General features: G+C 48.5%; 1 protein-coding gene across 7 annotated transcripts in view; it reads left to right on the forward strand.

Annotated features, from left to right (window-relative positions):
- Window positions 1-15,416, forward strand: part of CDK5RAP2 (CDK5 regulatory subunit associated protein 2) — a 195,075-nt gene that overhangs the window by 161,346 nt on the left and 18,313 nt on the right. For all 7 annotated transcript variants that reach the window (XM_032634778.1, XM_032634776.1, XM_032634782.1 and 4 more), the window contains 5 exons: window positions 926-974; window positions 3,631-3,821; window positions 7,839-7,958; window positions 12,219-12,335; window positions 14,397-14,586. In XM_032634778.1, the coding sequence (XP_032490669.1) occupies window positions 926-974; window positions 3,631-3,821; window positions 7,839-7,958; window positions 12,219-12,335; window positions 14,397-14,586 (667 nt within the window). The remainder of the gene's footprint in view (window positions 1-925; window positions 975-3,630; window positions 3,822-7,838; window positions 7,959-12,218; window positions 12,336-14,396; window positions 14,587-15,416) is intronic.

Consider the following 15,416-nt stretch of genomic DNA (forward strand, 5'->3'; position numbering starts at 1 on the left):
GCTCCTCCCCGTCTGCAGCGTCCAGTGTTCTGAAGTATCTTTAAACTAAAGTTGTTCATCTCTGAAATCTGGGCTCACGTGTTCCTTTCAAACAGCGCATGATGACACGCAGGGGGCGCAGAGCATTGTCCCCGACTGCGTTCTGAGCCACTTATTTTGTTTTCTTTTGTCATTTCTTCTAGTCATTCCCCCTGCTGCAGGCACCAGCTTTTTTAGCTGCACTCACAGCCTCCTTGTCCTAGGAATCCCACTTCTGAGAGCCTTTCCGGAGGAGAGTTTCAGTGTAGATAGAGCTGTATGCACAAAGAAGTTTATTTTATTTATTTTTTAAAAGTGAAAAATTGGAGAGGGCCTAGACATCAGCTAGGGAACTGGCAGAAACTGGACCATGCCCACCTCCAAGGGAATATTCACGTACTCATTAAGCATGCCGTTACTAAGGCAAATTTGGTAAGTGAAATGCTCGTAATAAAGGCCAAAGTGAAAAATTAAGTTGTGATACAGTATCACCCATGTCAAAATGCGTGGAAGAAAGAATGGAAGGAAAGCCAGTAACACGTCTGTGGTGGGTACCTGGAGGGTAGCGATCTTCTTTCTCTTAATTCTGTTACCCGTTTCCTATAACAAGCCTGTATTCTGTTAGTATCAGAGTTTTAGAGAAGGAAGAAGAGCCTCTGCACCCAGCAGCGCCTTTGTGATTGCTCTTTAGATTCAGTGCCGTCACCTTCCTCCTGGAACTAGCGCCAGAGCAGTGATAAAGGAGGAGTCTAGAGTCTGAGTGGTATTCTTGGTAATCCTACTTTAAATATCCGGGACTGTTATGAAGAGTGTTTAAACAAATGGATGAGGAAGAAATTGTTAGGGAGCACTTTTTTTTGGGTTTTTTTTTTAATGTTTTCCTTCTTGATGTTATCTCTGCTTCCAGGAAATTCAGTTGAAGTGGAAATGAGCACCCAGAAGGAACTGAGAGAGAGGTGAGTGTGTGGCATTTTGGTAAGAAGACGTTATGGGTTAGGTTTGTCTGCCAGCGTTTTGAGTGTTCTGCTCCCTCCTGTTCTATTAGCTTCCCGCGTCTTGTAAGTAAAGCAAAAATACCTGTGAAACTGACAATGGTCATACAAAACCAGAAGTTCACGCCGTATATCCCGCAGCCTTCCTTCATTTGCATTGGTTGCTCCTGGCGTTTCTGTCAGGTGATTTGACCCAGATGACACATTCCTTCTGTTGGCTCCTGGATACTTGCAGGATGAATTCCAGACTCCTGAGCCTGACCCATCTTTCCTTTTCATCGTGTACCCCATGCTTCAGTCTTAATCTTCGTTTTGATTGTTCTCCAGACCACGCCTGTACACAAGCGGTACACTGCCTTCTTCTGCTTATAATTTAAAAATCCTTCTTCAGAGTCAGTTCACATGGAAACGGACCTTGCTCTCCCCGACACCCCCATCTCTCCACTGCATCCCAGCATCAGTGATCCTTCCTATAGCAGTTGGCACATAATTACACTATAGCACTTACCACATGGTATTATAATATTTTCTGCATTTATCTTTCCGTGCCCAGGATTCCTTGAAAGAGGTAAGGAGACAGCATTAACTAGGTATGGTATGTGCCAGCTGCTGCCCTAGGCATTCACATCCGTTATTTCTGACCCTACAAGGTGAGCATTATTGTTCCCAGTTTAGGATGAGGACCCTGAGGGTCAGAGTTGCATACTTGCCATTAAGAGGCAGAACTGGGATTTGAACTTGAATCTGTTATGCTCCAACACCTGGGCTCTTATTGTTATTGCACATTGCCTTTTGAGGGCAAAGACTTCTTTAGTATCTGCACACCTGCTCTAGCCCCAGCTATCTGGCATGTGGTTGGAATTATAAAAAAATGTTCATGGAATAAACGGATTGCAAGCGCTCTTAGCTTGCCTCTGTGGCCATCTGGAAACGTCAGGGTCTCGCCCTCCTCTGTTGACTTGTTCAAGGTTCTGACTGTCGTTAGTGCCATTGCTGTTTCCCTCATCTTTGGAGCTGTGACCCTTTGGACTCCTGGGGGCAAAATAAAGAAATGAAGACCAGCCTGGGGTGCAGAGTTTCAGATTTTACTGGCATCATGAAGGCCTCCAGCATCGTTAGAGTGGGCCGGCGGGGAGGTATCACAGCTCTTCACTGGAGGGCATTTTACTCAGGGCTTCTGTAAGTTTAGAAGAAACTTTCCTCTCCCACTGCGGTATTCGCAAGACCCCTCTCAGTTCAACCCTCCACTTCTGTCCTGATAATAACGGTGGGTCATGTCCCACCGGCAGGCTGCGGAGAGGGCAGTAAGGGCCTCCCCGAGTGGAGATGGTCTTCACTGAGATCTGAAGCGCGAGGCTCCAGGGCGTGGCTTGTTGGAAGAGTGTCCCCCCTCGAGGTGACGGAGACACGGGTCCTTTGAGCTGCGTGGCTGGTGCATGGAACGTGAGGCTAGAGAGGCAGGCAGGGCTGCCTTGGGCTGGTCCTCAGATACTGCCTTAAGAGCCCAAATCCTGTTCTACAGGAAGAGGGGAGTCTTTGAAGGAGAGTAAGCTGGGACTAGACATGATCAGATTGGCCATTTTGAAAGCCGACCGTGGTTGCTTGGAGAATGGCAGGGAGCCTCTTTTGGCCTTCCTCAGCCACGTGTCACCCTTCCCTTTCTGGCAGGTTTGTTTCTGTTCCTTCTGTTCTGCTGTTTTCAGCTGTAGGCTTAGTGCTCACGCTAATTAAATGGGTGCCCTCAGCCCCTTCTGCACTTCGCGAGGCAGCAGCAAGCCATCGCATCCATCACGCTGTCTGAGCACAATTGCATCTGCTGTTTACCTGTTAATGAATGCGTTGCAGCTTTAGAGTCCTTTGCTCTTGTCTGAGCTCATGAATAACGAGACAAGAAGTAATAGGAAAAAATGGGAGAAAAAAGAGCTTAAGTTAAGGAGCTTATCTGTAATGGGGATTCACAGAGTTCAGGGTGGTTTTCCTCCCGGCTTAGGTGGCCCTTGGGTAATACAGGTCACTAACCGGATGATTGCCTCAATGGTGATACCAGAATCTGCTTGCGGACCGTGAGGGTTTTGAGGTTTTTAAACCCATAAGTCCACCTCGTAGGTTTGGGTTGGCCCCCCCCACGTTCTCCTGGGGCCTTGGAGCCAGATAGACATGGATTCAGATGTGTGCGCTGCCACGTACAAGCTGTGAGACTGTGGGCAAGGTTCTGATGCGCCTCCGTCCCCGCAGCTCTAAATGAGGATGGTCCTCCCGACCGCAGAGGGATTCTGTGAGGACCAAGGAGGACAGCCTGCGTAAAGTGCCTGGTGCAGAGCGGCCAGTTGGTAGGCAGCTGCCGCTGACTCATGCCCTCTCTCAGGGTCCCTCCACTACCAGCCAGGCGGTGGCTCCCCCTCCTTCACTGGCTCCACATCAAGCCCACTGAGCCTTTTTTGTGTTTGTTTTTAGAGTATCCTTGCTAAAAAATGCTCTAGGGAAACAAAAAGCCTCCAGAACACCATTGCAAATGTGGGCAAATTACAAAGAGCCAGTCATCTTAAGTGTTCTTAAGTCATGGTCCTGGTTTGGGATCTTAGTGTGGAAAATGATTTCTCTTTCAATCCCAACGGTCAAGGACTGAGGAAGACAACTTAAGCTACCAACACATTCTCCCTGAGTCTCCTGCTCCCTCAGCCTCACACGCGCTGTCCGACTGTCACATGCTGTCCGACTGTGAAATCCCCGAGAAGTCCTCCTCCTCACGAGACCAGAAGCAAGACAGCGAGACCGAGAAGACTTTGGTCCTGGCAAACAACGTTTCTCAAGGTAAGCCAAGCTTCACTGAGCGTCGTAAACCTAGCCAGAGTTTCCTGCTTTGAACGATAATTTGCTGTCTTGCCTTCGTACTAAAGCAGAGTATAGTGAAATTTGAATAGTTACGAGGTGAGAGGAGATCCTGCGAGGGCCCAGGCCCATTGTTCAGAGTTATCGTTTATCACCGGGGAAAGCTACGGTTGTTGAAAGTGTTGGAGATTGGGAAAAAGTCCTTTTTATTTTTTTAATGATGACGTGTTACATGCCTTGCCATTCCTTATCTGGCAGACTGGAAAGCACTGGGGTTATGGATCAGGTCTAGGTCTGGTCCATTTCTTGCTGTCTCTTTCGAGCTCTTCCTAAGGTGGTGTCGCTTTGAGGACCATTGCTTTGAACTGTACAGGGACCCGAGAGTACCTAACCCCCTGTTTGGAGATTTTGAATTCAGTAAATCTGCTGTGTTTCTCTTTAGTGTGACCCTCGGCCCTTTCCGTCAGCCCCTTGTCCTGCCTCTGGGCACGGAGCCTTGGGCTCAGTTGGCAGAATCAGCCTCTCGTGACCCCACCTGCCTCTGAGCTCCCCTTTACCCTTCTGTGTTTGCAGTCTTGATTGCCTCCTGTTGGGCATTAGGTAGGGCTTACTGTTCATAAGTTCAAGGACTAGTATAGACCAGAACAGACAGACCTTTTCCAGTAAAAGGCTGGATACTGTGTACCTTAGGCTTTGCAGAGCATATGGTCTCCGTTGCAGTTACTCAGCCGTGCTGTCGCAGCATAATGCAGCTGTAGAAAATACGTGAATGCGTGAGTGTGGGTATGTTTCAATAAAACTTTATTTACCAAGACAGGTGGTGGGTGGATTTGACACGGGGGCCATAGTTTTCTGAGCCCTGGTATAGCCTCTGGAGCTCAGCTGACATCCTCTGGTCTCTCCTTTTTCCAGCGGGGTTGTTTGCAAGGTGCCCAGAATAGGTACAAATCAGACACCTCCTAGCTAAAAACTCCTTGTTGACACCGGATCACATTAGAACCAGGGTTTCAAAATTTTTAAATCTATCTTTAGCAGCAGAAATCCCCCCTCCCTTTTTTTTTTCAGATGAAACTGAGTATGTATAAAAGATACACATTTTTTCCAAAGGAGTGGAGCCTTTATCCCCAGTGGCGCCTCCGAGGCTCCTTTAGGATACGCAGGGGCCAGGGGAGCACGGTTTGGAATCATACCTCGAGCATGAAGTGTACACGTTTGATGTAACGCAGGTATCAGCTGGAGTCCTCCAGTAACCAGTTGCCTAGATGTGCATTCTTTGGGTGCGTGGCCGTATCCGTCTGCAGTTTCTGTGAGTTTCTGTGTACTTGGTTTCTCTCGGTTATTTCTGGCTCTAACTCTCTGCCTTCTCCTGCTTTGGGTTAGACCATGAATTGTTTCCCTGTCCCTTGTGCTGCCTCCTGCCGCCCGAGACCACTCCCACAGGGCCTTTGAGGTGTCAGGGACTAGAGGGGCGGGGCTTACAATGCAGCAAGGCTGATCGTTGACGGGATATTTGTGATCCCTGTTCTTTAAGACCCTCCTGCTACGGTGGTACCAGGCACTTCCTCTTTCTCCCCCAGCCTGCCCTCCTTTTTTTCACTCTAGGCCCCATCCGCCACCCCAGCCTTGGTTTATTTCCAGTGTAGAACCATCTTTTACTTCTTATTCCTCTGAGGACCTATGACCTTGGGCTTCTCAAGTGGATTATCAGGCGCTTTCCTGAATGGGGACAGTGCTCTCTGGAGCTGTCCTAATTAACCCACTGTTGGCTTTTTTGGGTTTGTTTCTCTTCAGACTTTTGGTCTCTGCATCTGTTTTTCCTTTTGTCACGCTTATAATCTGAGCAGAAAGATAATTTAGTACTTGTCCTTTTTTCACTTAGCATTATATCATAAGTCTTCCGACGTGTTACATAACATCATTTTCAGTGGCTTTGGAATAGTCCGTTGAATGGCTGAACTGCAGTTTTCCTTATGTTCCCCTGTTGCTGAACATTTAAGTCATTTTCTAAAATTTCACAATTGTGAACAGTGCTGCAGGGAGTATCTTTGAACATAAAGCTTTCCCCTTATTCTGGGGCATTTTCTTAACCTAGATTCTATAAATTGGAACTACTAGGCAAAAGATATTTATACTGTCGTTTTTGGCGGCTGCTTCTTGCAGGATTTATGGGTTTAAAGAGGCGGCGTTTGTCAGAAGGGTATTATTGCAAGAGGGACAGATATTTTTCTCCTGTGTTAACATGAGTATAGTATTTCTTTCTGCCCAGTTAGGGCTGCATAATTAACAAGCGGTGTCCAATTCGACCGGGAATGTTTCCTTAAGGCCAGGGGATGATTCCAGCTTCCAGCCAGTCTCAGTAGAAGATGTGTTGAACCGATCGCTGCTGAGGGCTTTTGCCCCAGAAGCCGGCAGTATGTGACGTGGATAAACCAGGAAGGAAGGCTGCAGTCAGAACAGAACAGTTCCTGACTCACTGAGACCTGACTGGCCGCTGGAAGATTTGCGGGGCAGCAAGGCAGGAACGGGAGGTGTGGTGCCGTGCTGCTTCAGTTTATTGCAGGCGGGGTCCACAGGCAGTCCGCCAAATGGCTTGCTGCACTCCTGGCATTCATGGGAGGTAGCCGAAGATCTGGGAATTAAGTCATCTCGTAAACATTCAAATTCATGGCAGAATTGCTATTTCATTAGGAAAAGATCTGTAACATTGTGATACTTTTAAATGAAAGTCATTTTGGAGGAATTAAAACTGGGTCATAACATTAGTAGAATGTTTTAAAACAAACGTTACCAAGACAAAACCGGGTATCCCCTAATTGATGAATGAAAGACATTAGTTTTGCCTTTGGACACTTAATGTGAGGATGCTGTAAACACTGATCCTAGAAACCTACCTCTGGACTGGAACTGCACTTCCTCCTTTCTTTGTTAAAGTGAGCTGTGGCAGAGGCTGAGAAATTAAAAGCATGCTCATTTTAGAAAATTTAAATTTCTATATATTGTTAAATATTATGTTAAGATATAGTATAGTAAAGTTTTGAGAAGCCTAAGATCTACCACCTAAAGGCAACCTCTGTTAATATTTAGGTGTATTTCCTTCTTTTGCATATATGTGTCTTTCCTGTCTGCGGATTTTTAAACAGAGTCGTGATTATGCCGAATAACCCATTTTGTATCTGTATTTTTTCATGATATTATATGGTCTTCATAATATAATTTTAATAGCTGTGTAACACTGCATCATAAGGGATGTAAAGCAGTTAACGTAATCATTTGCGTTATTTTCAGTGCTGACTGTTATAAATAGTGCCAAGATGAACCTTTCCAAACATTCTGACAAATGATTGTCAGCATCTCCGGTGATCTCTTTAAGTAGATTCCTAGAAGTAGAATTATTTGGTAAAAATAAATTGGAAAGAACCTTTCTAAGGCTAATGACAAAAATAGTCCCCAGAGTCATACACGTTTATACTTGTGCTAACAGGATGTATTCCTGGAGAGCACCCTTCTTACCATTCTCACCAGTGTTGGGATTATTGTTTTGCTTTGTTTTTAAGTCTTGAATTAGTGAGTGATAAATGGTTAACATATTCCTCTCAGACGATTAGACTCAAAAATATCTGAGTTCGTTATGAAGGTGGCTTAATCAACTCAGGCAATTCAGGCGAACTTGAAAGTGATCTTTTAGTTTCCCCGAAAGGAAGGTTTTAAATTAATATTTGATATTTAGAAGAATAAAAGGCTGTATTAGAGTTAGCATTAAAATTGTATGGTGTGTAATTTTTCCATGTGATATAAAGTATCTTCTTTGTAGAGGGCTGCAGAGAATCATCACAGACTGGCTGTGGGCTGTGGGCAGTAGCTCTGCCTCCCCAGGCCTAAGGAAGACTCTCTTCACATATCCAGTACTATTTAGAATTTCAAGATCACTGCGTAGTCTATAAATTATTCAGTTTGTTGGGGGCTTCAGACTTTAAATTAAAAATGTCCTCCTTCCTGTAGACTTACTAATGGAACATATACAAGAAATTAGAAGTTTGAGAAAACGTTTAGAAGAATCTATTAAAACAAATGAGAAGCTACGGAGAACAGCTGGAGCGACAAGCTCTGAAACTGACCAAGGTAAGGTGACCTTCCCAAAGGGCGGTGAGGACTTCCTTTGTGGCGCATTTTGCCTGGATAAGCGCGCTGTGTATTGGGAATCAGTTCAGATCCTGACTTTGCTGTTTACTTCACCTTGCTGACTCTCAGTTACAGTAATTTATCTGTTAAATGAGGATAATAATTCCCATTTTATTCTGGTGGCGATGAGAATTAAGTGCACTACTTAAGCGGAGTGTCCCATAGTCCCTGGTGCAGAACAAGTACTTGGTAAATGTTCGTTTCCCGTCATTGGAGTAGTCTGCCAGCCTCTGGCATTGTGGACTGTGACTGCCTCCTCATTTGACTCTAGAAGCTGAAGCAAAATAGATAGGTATGTTAAAATAAAACAAAGCAGTAGGGCTTCCCTGGTGGCGCAGTGGTCGAGGGTCCGCCTGCCGATGCAGGGAACACGGGTTCGTGCCCCGGTCTGGGAGGATCCCACATGCCGCGGAGCGGCTGGGGCCCGTGAGCCATGGCCACTGAGCCTGTGCTCCGCAACGGGAGAGGCCACAACAGTGAGAGGCCCGTGTACCGCAAAAAAAAAAAACAGTATTTTGTCTTTTTGTTAATAATGCATTTTGGCAATCTGGTAACTCCCACGTGCCAGTCACGAGGTCCCCAGTGTTCTTACATAACCACAGTTAGCTCAGAATGGACTATTCTTCCATGAGAAGCTTAAAAATACATATTTTCCCCCATAGACAAGACATTCATGTGGTTCAAAAGTTAATATCACCATTCTATACCCATTAGTCCTGTTCTCCCTTCTCTCCTCCCACTTTTGTTAGTTTTCTTCTCTATCCTTACAGTCTTAATGCAGATACAGATGTATATTCTTATTCTCTCCTTCACCTTCCCGAAAGGTAGAATGCTTTATATCACTGCTCTGTTCCTTCTTTCATTGAATAATCTATTTTGGTCATCTTTCCTTGCTGCTCCAAAGAGAGTGTCCTCCCTCTGGTCAGAATATATCTTGAGAGCAGCTCTGTGCACCAGGAAAAGCCTGAGTTTGTTTGGGAGCCGGACTGGCCTGGGTAGGGACCCAGCTCTTCTGTTGATGAGCTCCATGACTTTGGGCAAGTCACCTCTCCCTTCCAGGTTTCATTATCTTACAAAACGGGGTCGTAGTGAGATTAAATGAGACAGTGTTATACATAGGGCCTTGCTCAGTGCCTCACCCAAGAGATGGTGGTTTTCTTCATCATCATCAGTTTTATTTTGTATAACATTATTCGTTTAACATTGCAAAGCTCTAAGCTCTGCACCGGGTGGGGACACTAACGTCGTGGCCATTTCTAGGGATGAGATAACTCAGTTCTAGAAAGATGTAGCCCGTGGCGGCACCTGCTTCTTTGCACCCCTAGCCACTGCATTCTAGCCCGTCAGAGCCTTCAGCTTAGAAGGACATCTTTTCAAAGTACCGTATATGCTGTAGCTTGCAAGGTAAACAGAAAAGGTTCCATCTCTCTCTCTCTCTCTCCCCCCTCCCCCCTCCCCCCTCCCCCCCTCCCCAGCGGCATCCTCCCCCTCCTCCCCCTCATACTCCCAGGGAAATTGATTAATCTGAGTTATTAGTCACATCAAACACAGGAAAGAAATACACGCCTGGGCCCATCACAGTCACTCTTGGTAATGCCTGAATTAGATTCATTCTGTTTTACATTTTCCCTGACAAATCCAATTATAGAATTATTTGGGGGCTCAAATGGCCACCAGCTACAGTGGAGCAGACAATTGCTCCGGAGAGCAATTCACTCTGATGGGAAGGTTCACAAAAGGCATTCATAAAGTATTTATGCTGGTGGGAAGACGTGCTGTTCTCACCATGTTGTCACAATCCCTGAAAAGACAAAGAAATAATAGTGGTTCTGCCTCCCTCCTGCTGTGAAATGTTCATCTCAGGAGCAGGTTGAGAAAGGCATGGCTCCTTGTAATGTTGAGGTGGAACAATTGTTAAAAACTGTCATCTTATGTGTTACATCTTCCGGCTTGTCACCGGTTATACAAGCTTATAGTGATGATGTTCAGAGGAAAGATGGGCCTCATAGCATCCGAAGTGGGCCCTGCTAGCTCGGGCTTTGTCAGGAACTGTTCCTCGGCCTGATGATCCCTTTGAAAAGTGAGCCCCTTAGCTGTGGTTGCCGGAGACTTCTGCAGAATTGTTCCTGTTCACCCAGGTTGCTCTTCGGTCTTCGTTTGGCTCCAGCCTGTCGTCAGTGGTGTATTGACAAATGGTGACAGCAGTAACAATAAACATCCATCCACCATTTTATTGAGTTAATAGAGGCTTTAGGGACGTTATGTGACGTGCCTGAGATCGTGCAGCTACTAAGAAGCCGGAGCCACGGTTCAAACCCAGGTGTCTCTGGAAAGACACCAGAGTTCATAGGGGAGAGTGGAGGAGGATAGTGGGGAGAGAGATACGTGAATAAAAAAAAACATATGACGTTGTAATCAGTGAATCGTTAGCATGAGAAAAAGGTAGTGCTTGTAGAGTGGAAAGAGAATGAAACTCTGGCTTCCGGGAGACACAATACCATACCTTCCTTAGAGGGGAGTTTGGATATTACAGGTCCTCAGTTTGTGTATCAGGATGCTTTCAGCTGCAGATAACAGTAAAATTAGTAAAAACTGGTGTAAGCGATGGGGATTTATGTCTTCGTACATAACAAGAAATCCAGAGGCAGGCGTTTCTAAGGCAGGTCTGAAGTCTGATTGGTTGGTAGCCGGGCACGGGGTTAGTACCTGTGGCGGCTGCAGCATCCCCTCCTCTCAGGACGGGGTCCAGAGCAGGTTAAGAAGAGGGTGGCATGTGCTCCTGCCCGTCCTTCTTTTTTCATCCGGGTGGAAAAGCTTTCCCAGAAGCTCCCAGCAGGTTTCCTGTCAAGTTTCATCGACCAGAAGTGGCACGTGACCGTGTTCTAGCCGGACTGGAAGAGCAGGTGTCTGGCATTTGGGCTCTGCGGTGTGGTAGACTCCACCAGTAAGGAAGGCCGGGAAGCATCCGCCTGCCAAGTGTGGAAAGTGCCTTGCACACAGCGAGTGCCCTCCAGGGGTCGCTGTGAACATGAACATCATACATGGTGCAGCCGAAGAAAGTTCAGAGCACGGGCAGTGCCGAGGTGGAGGTGGCGTGTCAAGGGAGCTGCCCGGCCCGAGGGAGGGCTAGGATTTCAGGAGATAGACAGGACCCGGGGCAGGTATTTACAGATAAGGAGACCGGTCAGAGTTTGTAAGTTTCCTCAGACCCAGTCTGTCTAGCTTTAGAGCCTGGTCTTTTTAGTCTACACTTCGGGGCAGTGAGTACGAGCTACGAGTTGAAAGGTGAGTGTGATTTTGACAGGTGAAGAAGGTGATAGACGTTCTAGGCAAAGGGAATACCTCATCCTGTAAAGCCAGTGAGGTGTGTGACCGTGTGTGTGGTGTGTGTTTGGAGCACGCATGGCTCAGTTTGGCTGCGTTTGAGGGCACCAGGGTCTAGTGTGAGAGGGAGTGGGGTGTAGGCCTTGAGATTCGAGCTAAATAATAGAGATCTGAAGTTTGGACCTTGTGTTTGGTTGTGTGATTGTCTTTTGCCAATCACACAACCAAATGCAAATACGTGATGGTGGGGCCATCACGGATTTTTGAGCAGAAAAAAACCTGAATGGACCGTGTTTAGGATGATAAGCTCATTGGCAGAGGCAACGGGGCAAGGCATAAGGCTGAACTACAGGGGCAGAAAAGAGGGGGCCAGCATCTGAGGCATTTTGGAGGAAGAGTCAGCAGTCATGATTGCCTGACTGGGCAGTGGAATAGAGGCCTTTAGTCTGGCTCCCAGGTTTCCGGCTCCGGTTAGGGATAGAGGCGAGACCGTCTACACCGGCAGGAAACAGGAGAGAGGGCGGGATTGGAAGGGTTGGGGGGAAAGGTGAAGAGTGGACCGGAGCCTCAGTGGAGAGGTCCCCTGAGGGTTTGGACCTCAGGAGGGAAATCGTGGAGGTTAAGACTGTCACCCGCCCTGCCAGCCCGGTTCTCCTTTGTTCACCCCGAGGCCGGGTAGGATGTGGGGAGTCTCCTCCGTCTCTTTCAGGCTTCCTCTCGTCTCCCTTTGGGCTCTGGTGGTACCTTAGATAGTTCACAGGAGTAATTTTCGTTGTGTGTTGTGTTTCCTCACTATTTAAAACTGTTTTCCAAAAAGTTCCATCCGTACGGGCCTGGAGACTGACTATCAATTACTATTTATGTGTGTTTTTATAGGTTCTTCAAACATTTTTGCTTATGGTCCAGAGCTACATAATTCTCTGACATCAGAAATATGTTTCCTGAGGAAGCAGAACGAGGCCCTCAATGCAATGCTCGCTAAAGGATCCAGAGGTAAAAACTGGAGGAGCCGTCTGCAGCCTGGAGCTCCACAGCCCTCCGTGGCGTGGAAAGAATGCAGGCGCTGGAGTGAGACCAAGTCCTGTGGCCCTGTGACTTTGGGCAGGTCACGTAACCTCCCTGAACCCCAGTATGTTTTAGCTGTAAAATAGGAAGGCCTCAGAGGGCTGTTGTGACAGCTAAGCGCTGTCAAGCCCGCAGCCTGGTGCCTCTGACAGGGGCTTAGTAAGTGTTACTTTCTTTACTTGTCACCCTCCCCTCTGTGCAGCCACCTCTCAGCTTGGCTTAGTTCACAATGGGAGAGAAGGGCTGGAAGAACATTGCTCCCCAAATTTCAGAGATTTCCTGCCGTCAGGCAAGTTTCTCCAGTATTTTAAAGACGCTTCTTTTAATTCCGTCTGTTTGGAGCTCAACCCACAAAGAGCTTTCACTTAAAATGTTTCTGGGATGATGTTATTGTTAGTCCTGTTTTACAGGTGAGAAACTGAGGCCTGGGGAATTGACTGCCCTGCGGCCACAGAGCCAGAAGGTGGTGCAGCTGGGACTTGGGCCCGTGTATCCCACTTTCACTAGAGGATACTGATGCCGATTCTGGCTTAAGAGATGAAACGGGGCCTTCTGCAGATATCCATTCATTCATTCATTCATTCATTCATTCAGCAAACACTTCCTGGTTCCTCTTCTGTATCACAGCCTGTGTAGATTCTGATACAGAATTGAGCGAGACCCGGTTCCTTCCCTCGGGGGTTCATGGTCTGATGGGAGAGAGAGCCAGGCAACCCATGGCAGACCAGGGTGAGGATTAGCCGTGATAAAGGCTCAGGGGGCGCAGGACCCCGGAGAAAGCATCCTGACCCAGGGGAGGCCGGTCTTTAAGAGCTGAGTCCGGAGCACTAGTAGGGGTTCGCTGAGGGACCTAAGGTTAGAAGAGCCAGGGCATTTTAAATAGAAGAGAGAGGACAGCGGCCCGAGGGTTAGAGGCTGGCGGGGGCGAGGGATGGGGGGGAGTCTGGACCAGTCAGGAGTTATAGGAGGCTTAGCATGGCTGCAGTCTGAGGGAAGAGGAGAAAGCTTGCTCGGAGATGATCATGCCGGGGTTAAGAGTAGAATCAGAAAACCTGAGTCTGAATCCTGGTTCTGCCACTTACTGGCTATGTGACTTCGGTGAAGTCTTACGCTTTTTGATCCTTAGTTTCCTGTGTGGAAAATGGGGAGTACAAAAGTACCTACATGGAGGTGTGCTCTGAAGAGCAAGTAGGGTGACACATGGGGAGGCGCTAAGGTAATGACTGCAGTGAGCACGGCGGCGACGTCAGCTGTTACCGCCACCAGCACGGCTAACAGCCTGCCAGAGTGCTGGCAGCCTTCAGCGTGCTGTGAGGCCCTGTGCGAAGCCCTTACATGTAGTGACTCAGTTACTACTCCCGGCCACACATATGAGGAAACTGAGGCACAGAGGAGTGAAGAGCCTGGCTCAAGGTTGTGGAGTCAGCGACCCCACAAGAGTATGGGGTACTCTTGAGTAAATGGAAGAGCCTCACTCCAACGTGCCCCTCTGCCTCCAGGCTGTGCCCTTGACCATTGGTCCCCGTGCCCCCGTGTTCCTCATCCCTCAGCAGGCGTGCTGGCCTCATGGCCTGAGAGTGACGGCTGGGTTGCTGTCCGCACAGCCCTGCTGGCCTCCTTGGGAGGCTTCCGGACTTTCCCAACACCCGTCGCCAGAGTTCGGGGCCCTGTTTCTTGCCTCTGTCTTTAATTTCTACCCACTGTTTGCTCTGTGAAGGCAAAGTAGCTAGGTTTGCATGGCCCATTATTTAGTAGAAGACTAAACGGGCCCATTTCATCCCAGTGATGTTTAATCTGCACCCTAGATGTTGACAGATTTATCTGCCCAAAATGCAGGAGATAATTGGAATGTCACAATCATAAATGCCAGATGAAATCTCGTTCTCTTTTGTATTCTCTGAGCGCTCCAGCCGAAGCGCCGTATTTGCATGATAAGGGTGGAAAAAGCAAATGGTGTCTCCTCTCATTGGTGCTTTTTTGTGCACGCAGATAAACAGAAGGAGAATGAGAAATTGCGCGAGTCCCTCTCCAGGAAGACCGCCGGCCTGGAGCACCTTCAGCGGGAGTTCGCCTGTGTGAGGGTGGAGAACGACAGACTGCAGAGGGAGGTGGACGAGAAGGAGAGTCAGAACCAGCGGCTGCTCCGGGAGGTCTGCCACAGCCGCAGTGAGCTGAGCAGGTAGGGGTCAGGGTGCCCCGGACCTGCCGGCCCTGCCCGGTGCCCGGGGACGGACACGAAGCACACAACACGTGGCACGTCAGGTGGGAATAAAATACGAGGAGCGAAGTCATCTGAGGAAGGGGGACAGGGCCTGGGGGCGGATTGCTTGTTTTATCCATGGTGGTTCAGGGCCGGCCTCTCTGAAAGGATGCCATCTGAGTGGCCACCTGGAGGCCGTGAGGGCGTGAGCTCTGCAGATCCTGGGGGAAGATCCTTTTCCTTGGAAAGGGTCAGGGCCCCGAGGCAGGGTGTCCTTGGCCTGTGCAGGGCAGAGCCAGGGCTCAGTGCAGCTAGAGGAGAGGCCGAGGTAGAGGAGGACACGGAGGTGGCTGGAGGCCGAGCCCCGCAGGACCCCGAGGCCTGGTGAGGACCTCGGTTTTCACGCCGAGTGACTCAGGAAGCCACGGGAGTTTCTGCACAGAGGCGTGTGGGAGTCTGCCTTAGGCTGTGAGCGCATCACGCTGACTGCCCTCTGCGGTCCCCCGGAGACTCCCGTCTCGTCCCACGTGTTTCGGCGGTTCTGTCAGCACTCCGGACGCCCCGCACCTTTAGTTCGTGACCTCGCCCTCACTTCCCCCGGGTGGTGCAGTGATTTGCAAGGTCACTGTCTTCACCATCACACAGTGCTGGCTTCTCTCCTGCGCTCTGCACCCCTGGGTGAGACATAACCTTATGAGCTTCACTTCCTCATATCCGTGAATTGGGGATTAGAGAGCACATGCCTTTTAGGGTGTCTGTGAAGATGACGTGAGATCACGTCTGTAAAGGGCTGGGCCTGGAGGAGCCCT

Source organism: Phocoena sinus, chromosome 6 (assembly GCF_008692025.1).
Source record: "Phocoena sinus isolate mPhoSin1 chromosome 6, mPhoSin1.pri, whole genome shotgun sequence".
Classification (NCBI taxonomy): Eukaryota; Metazoa; Chordata; class Mammalia; order Artiodactyla; family Phocoenidae; genus Phocoena; species Phocoena sinus.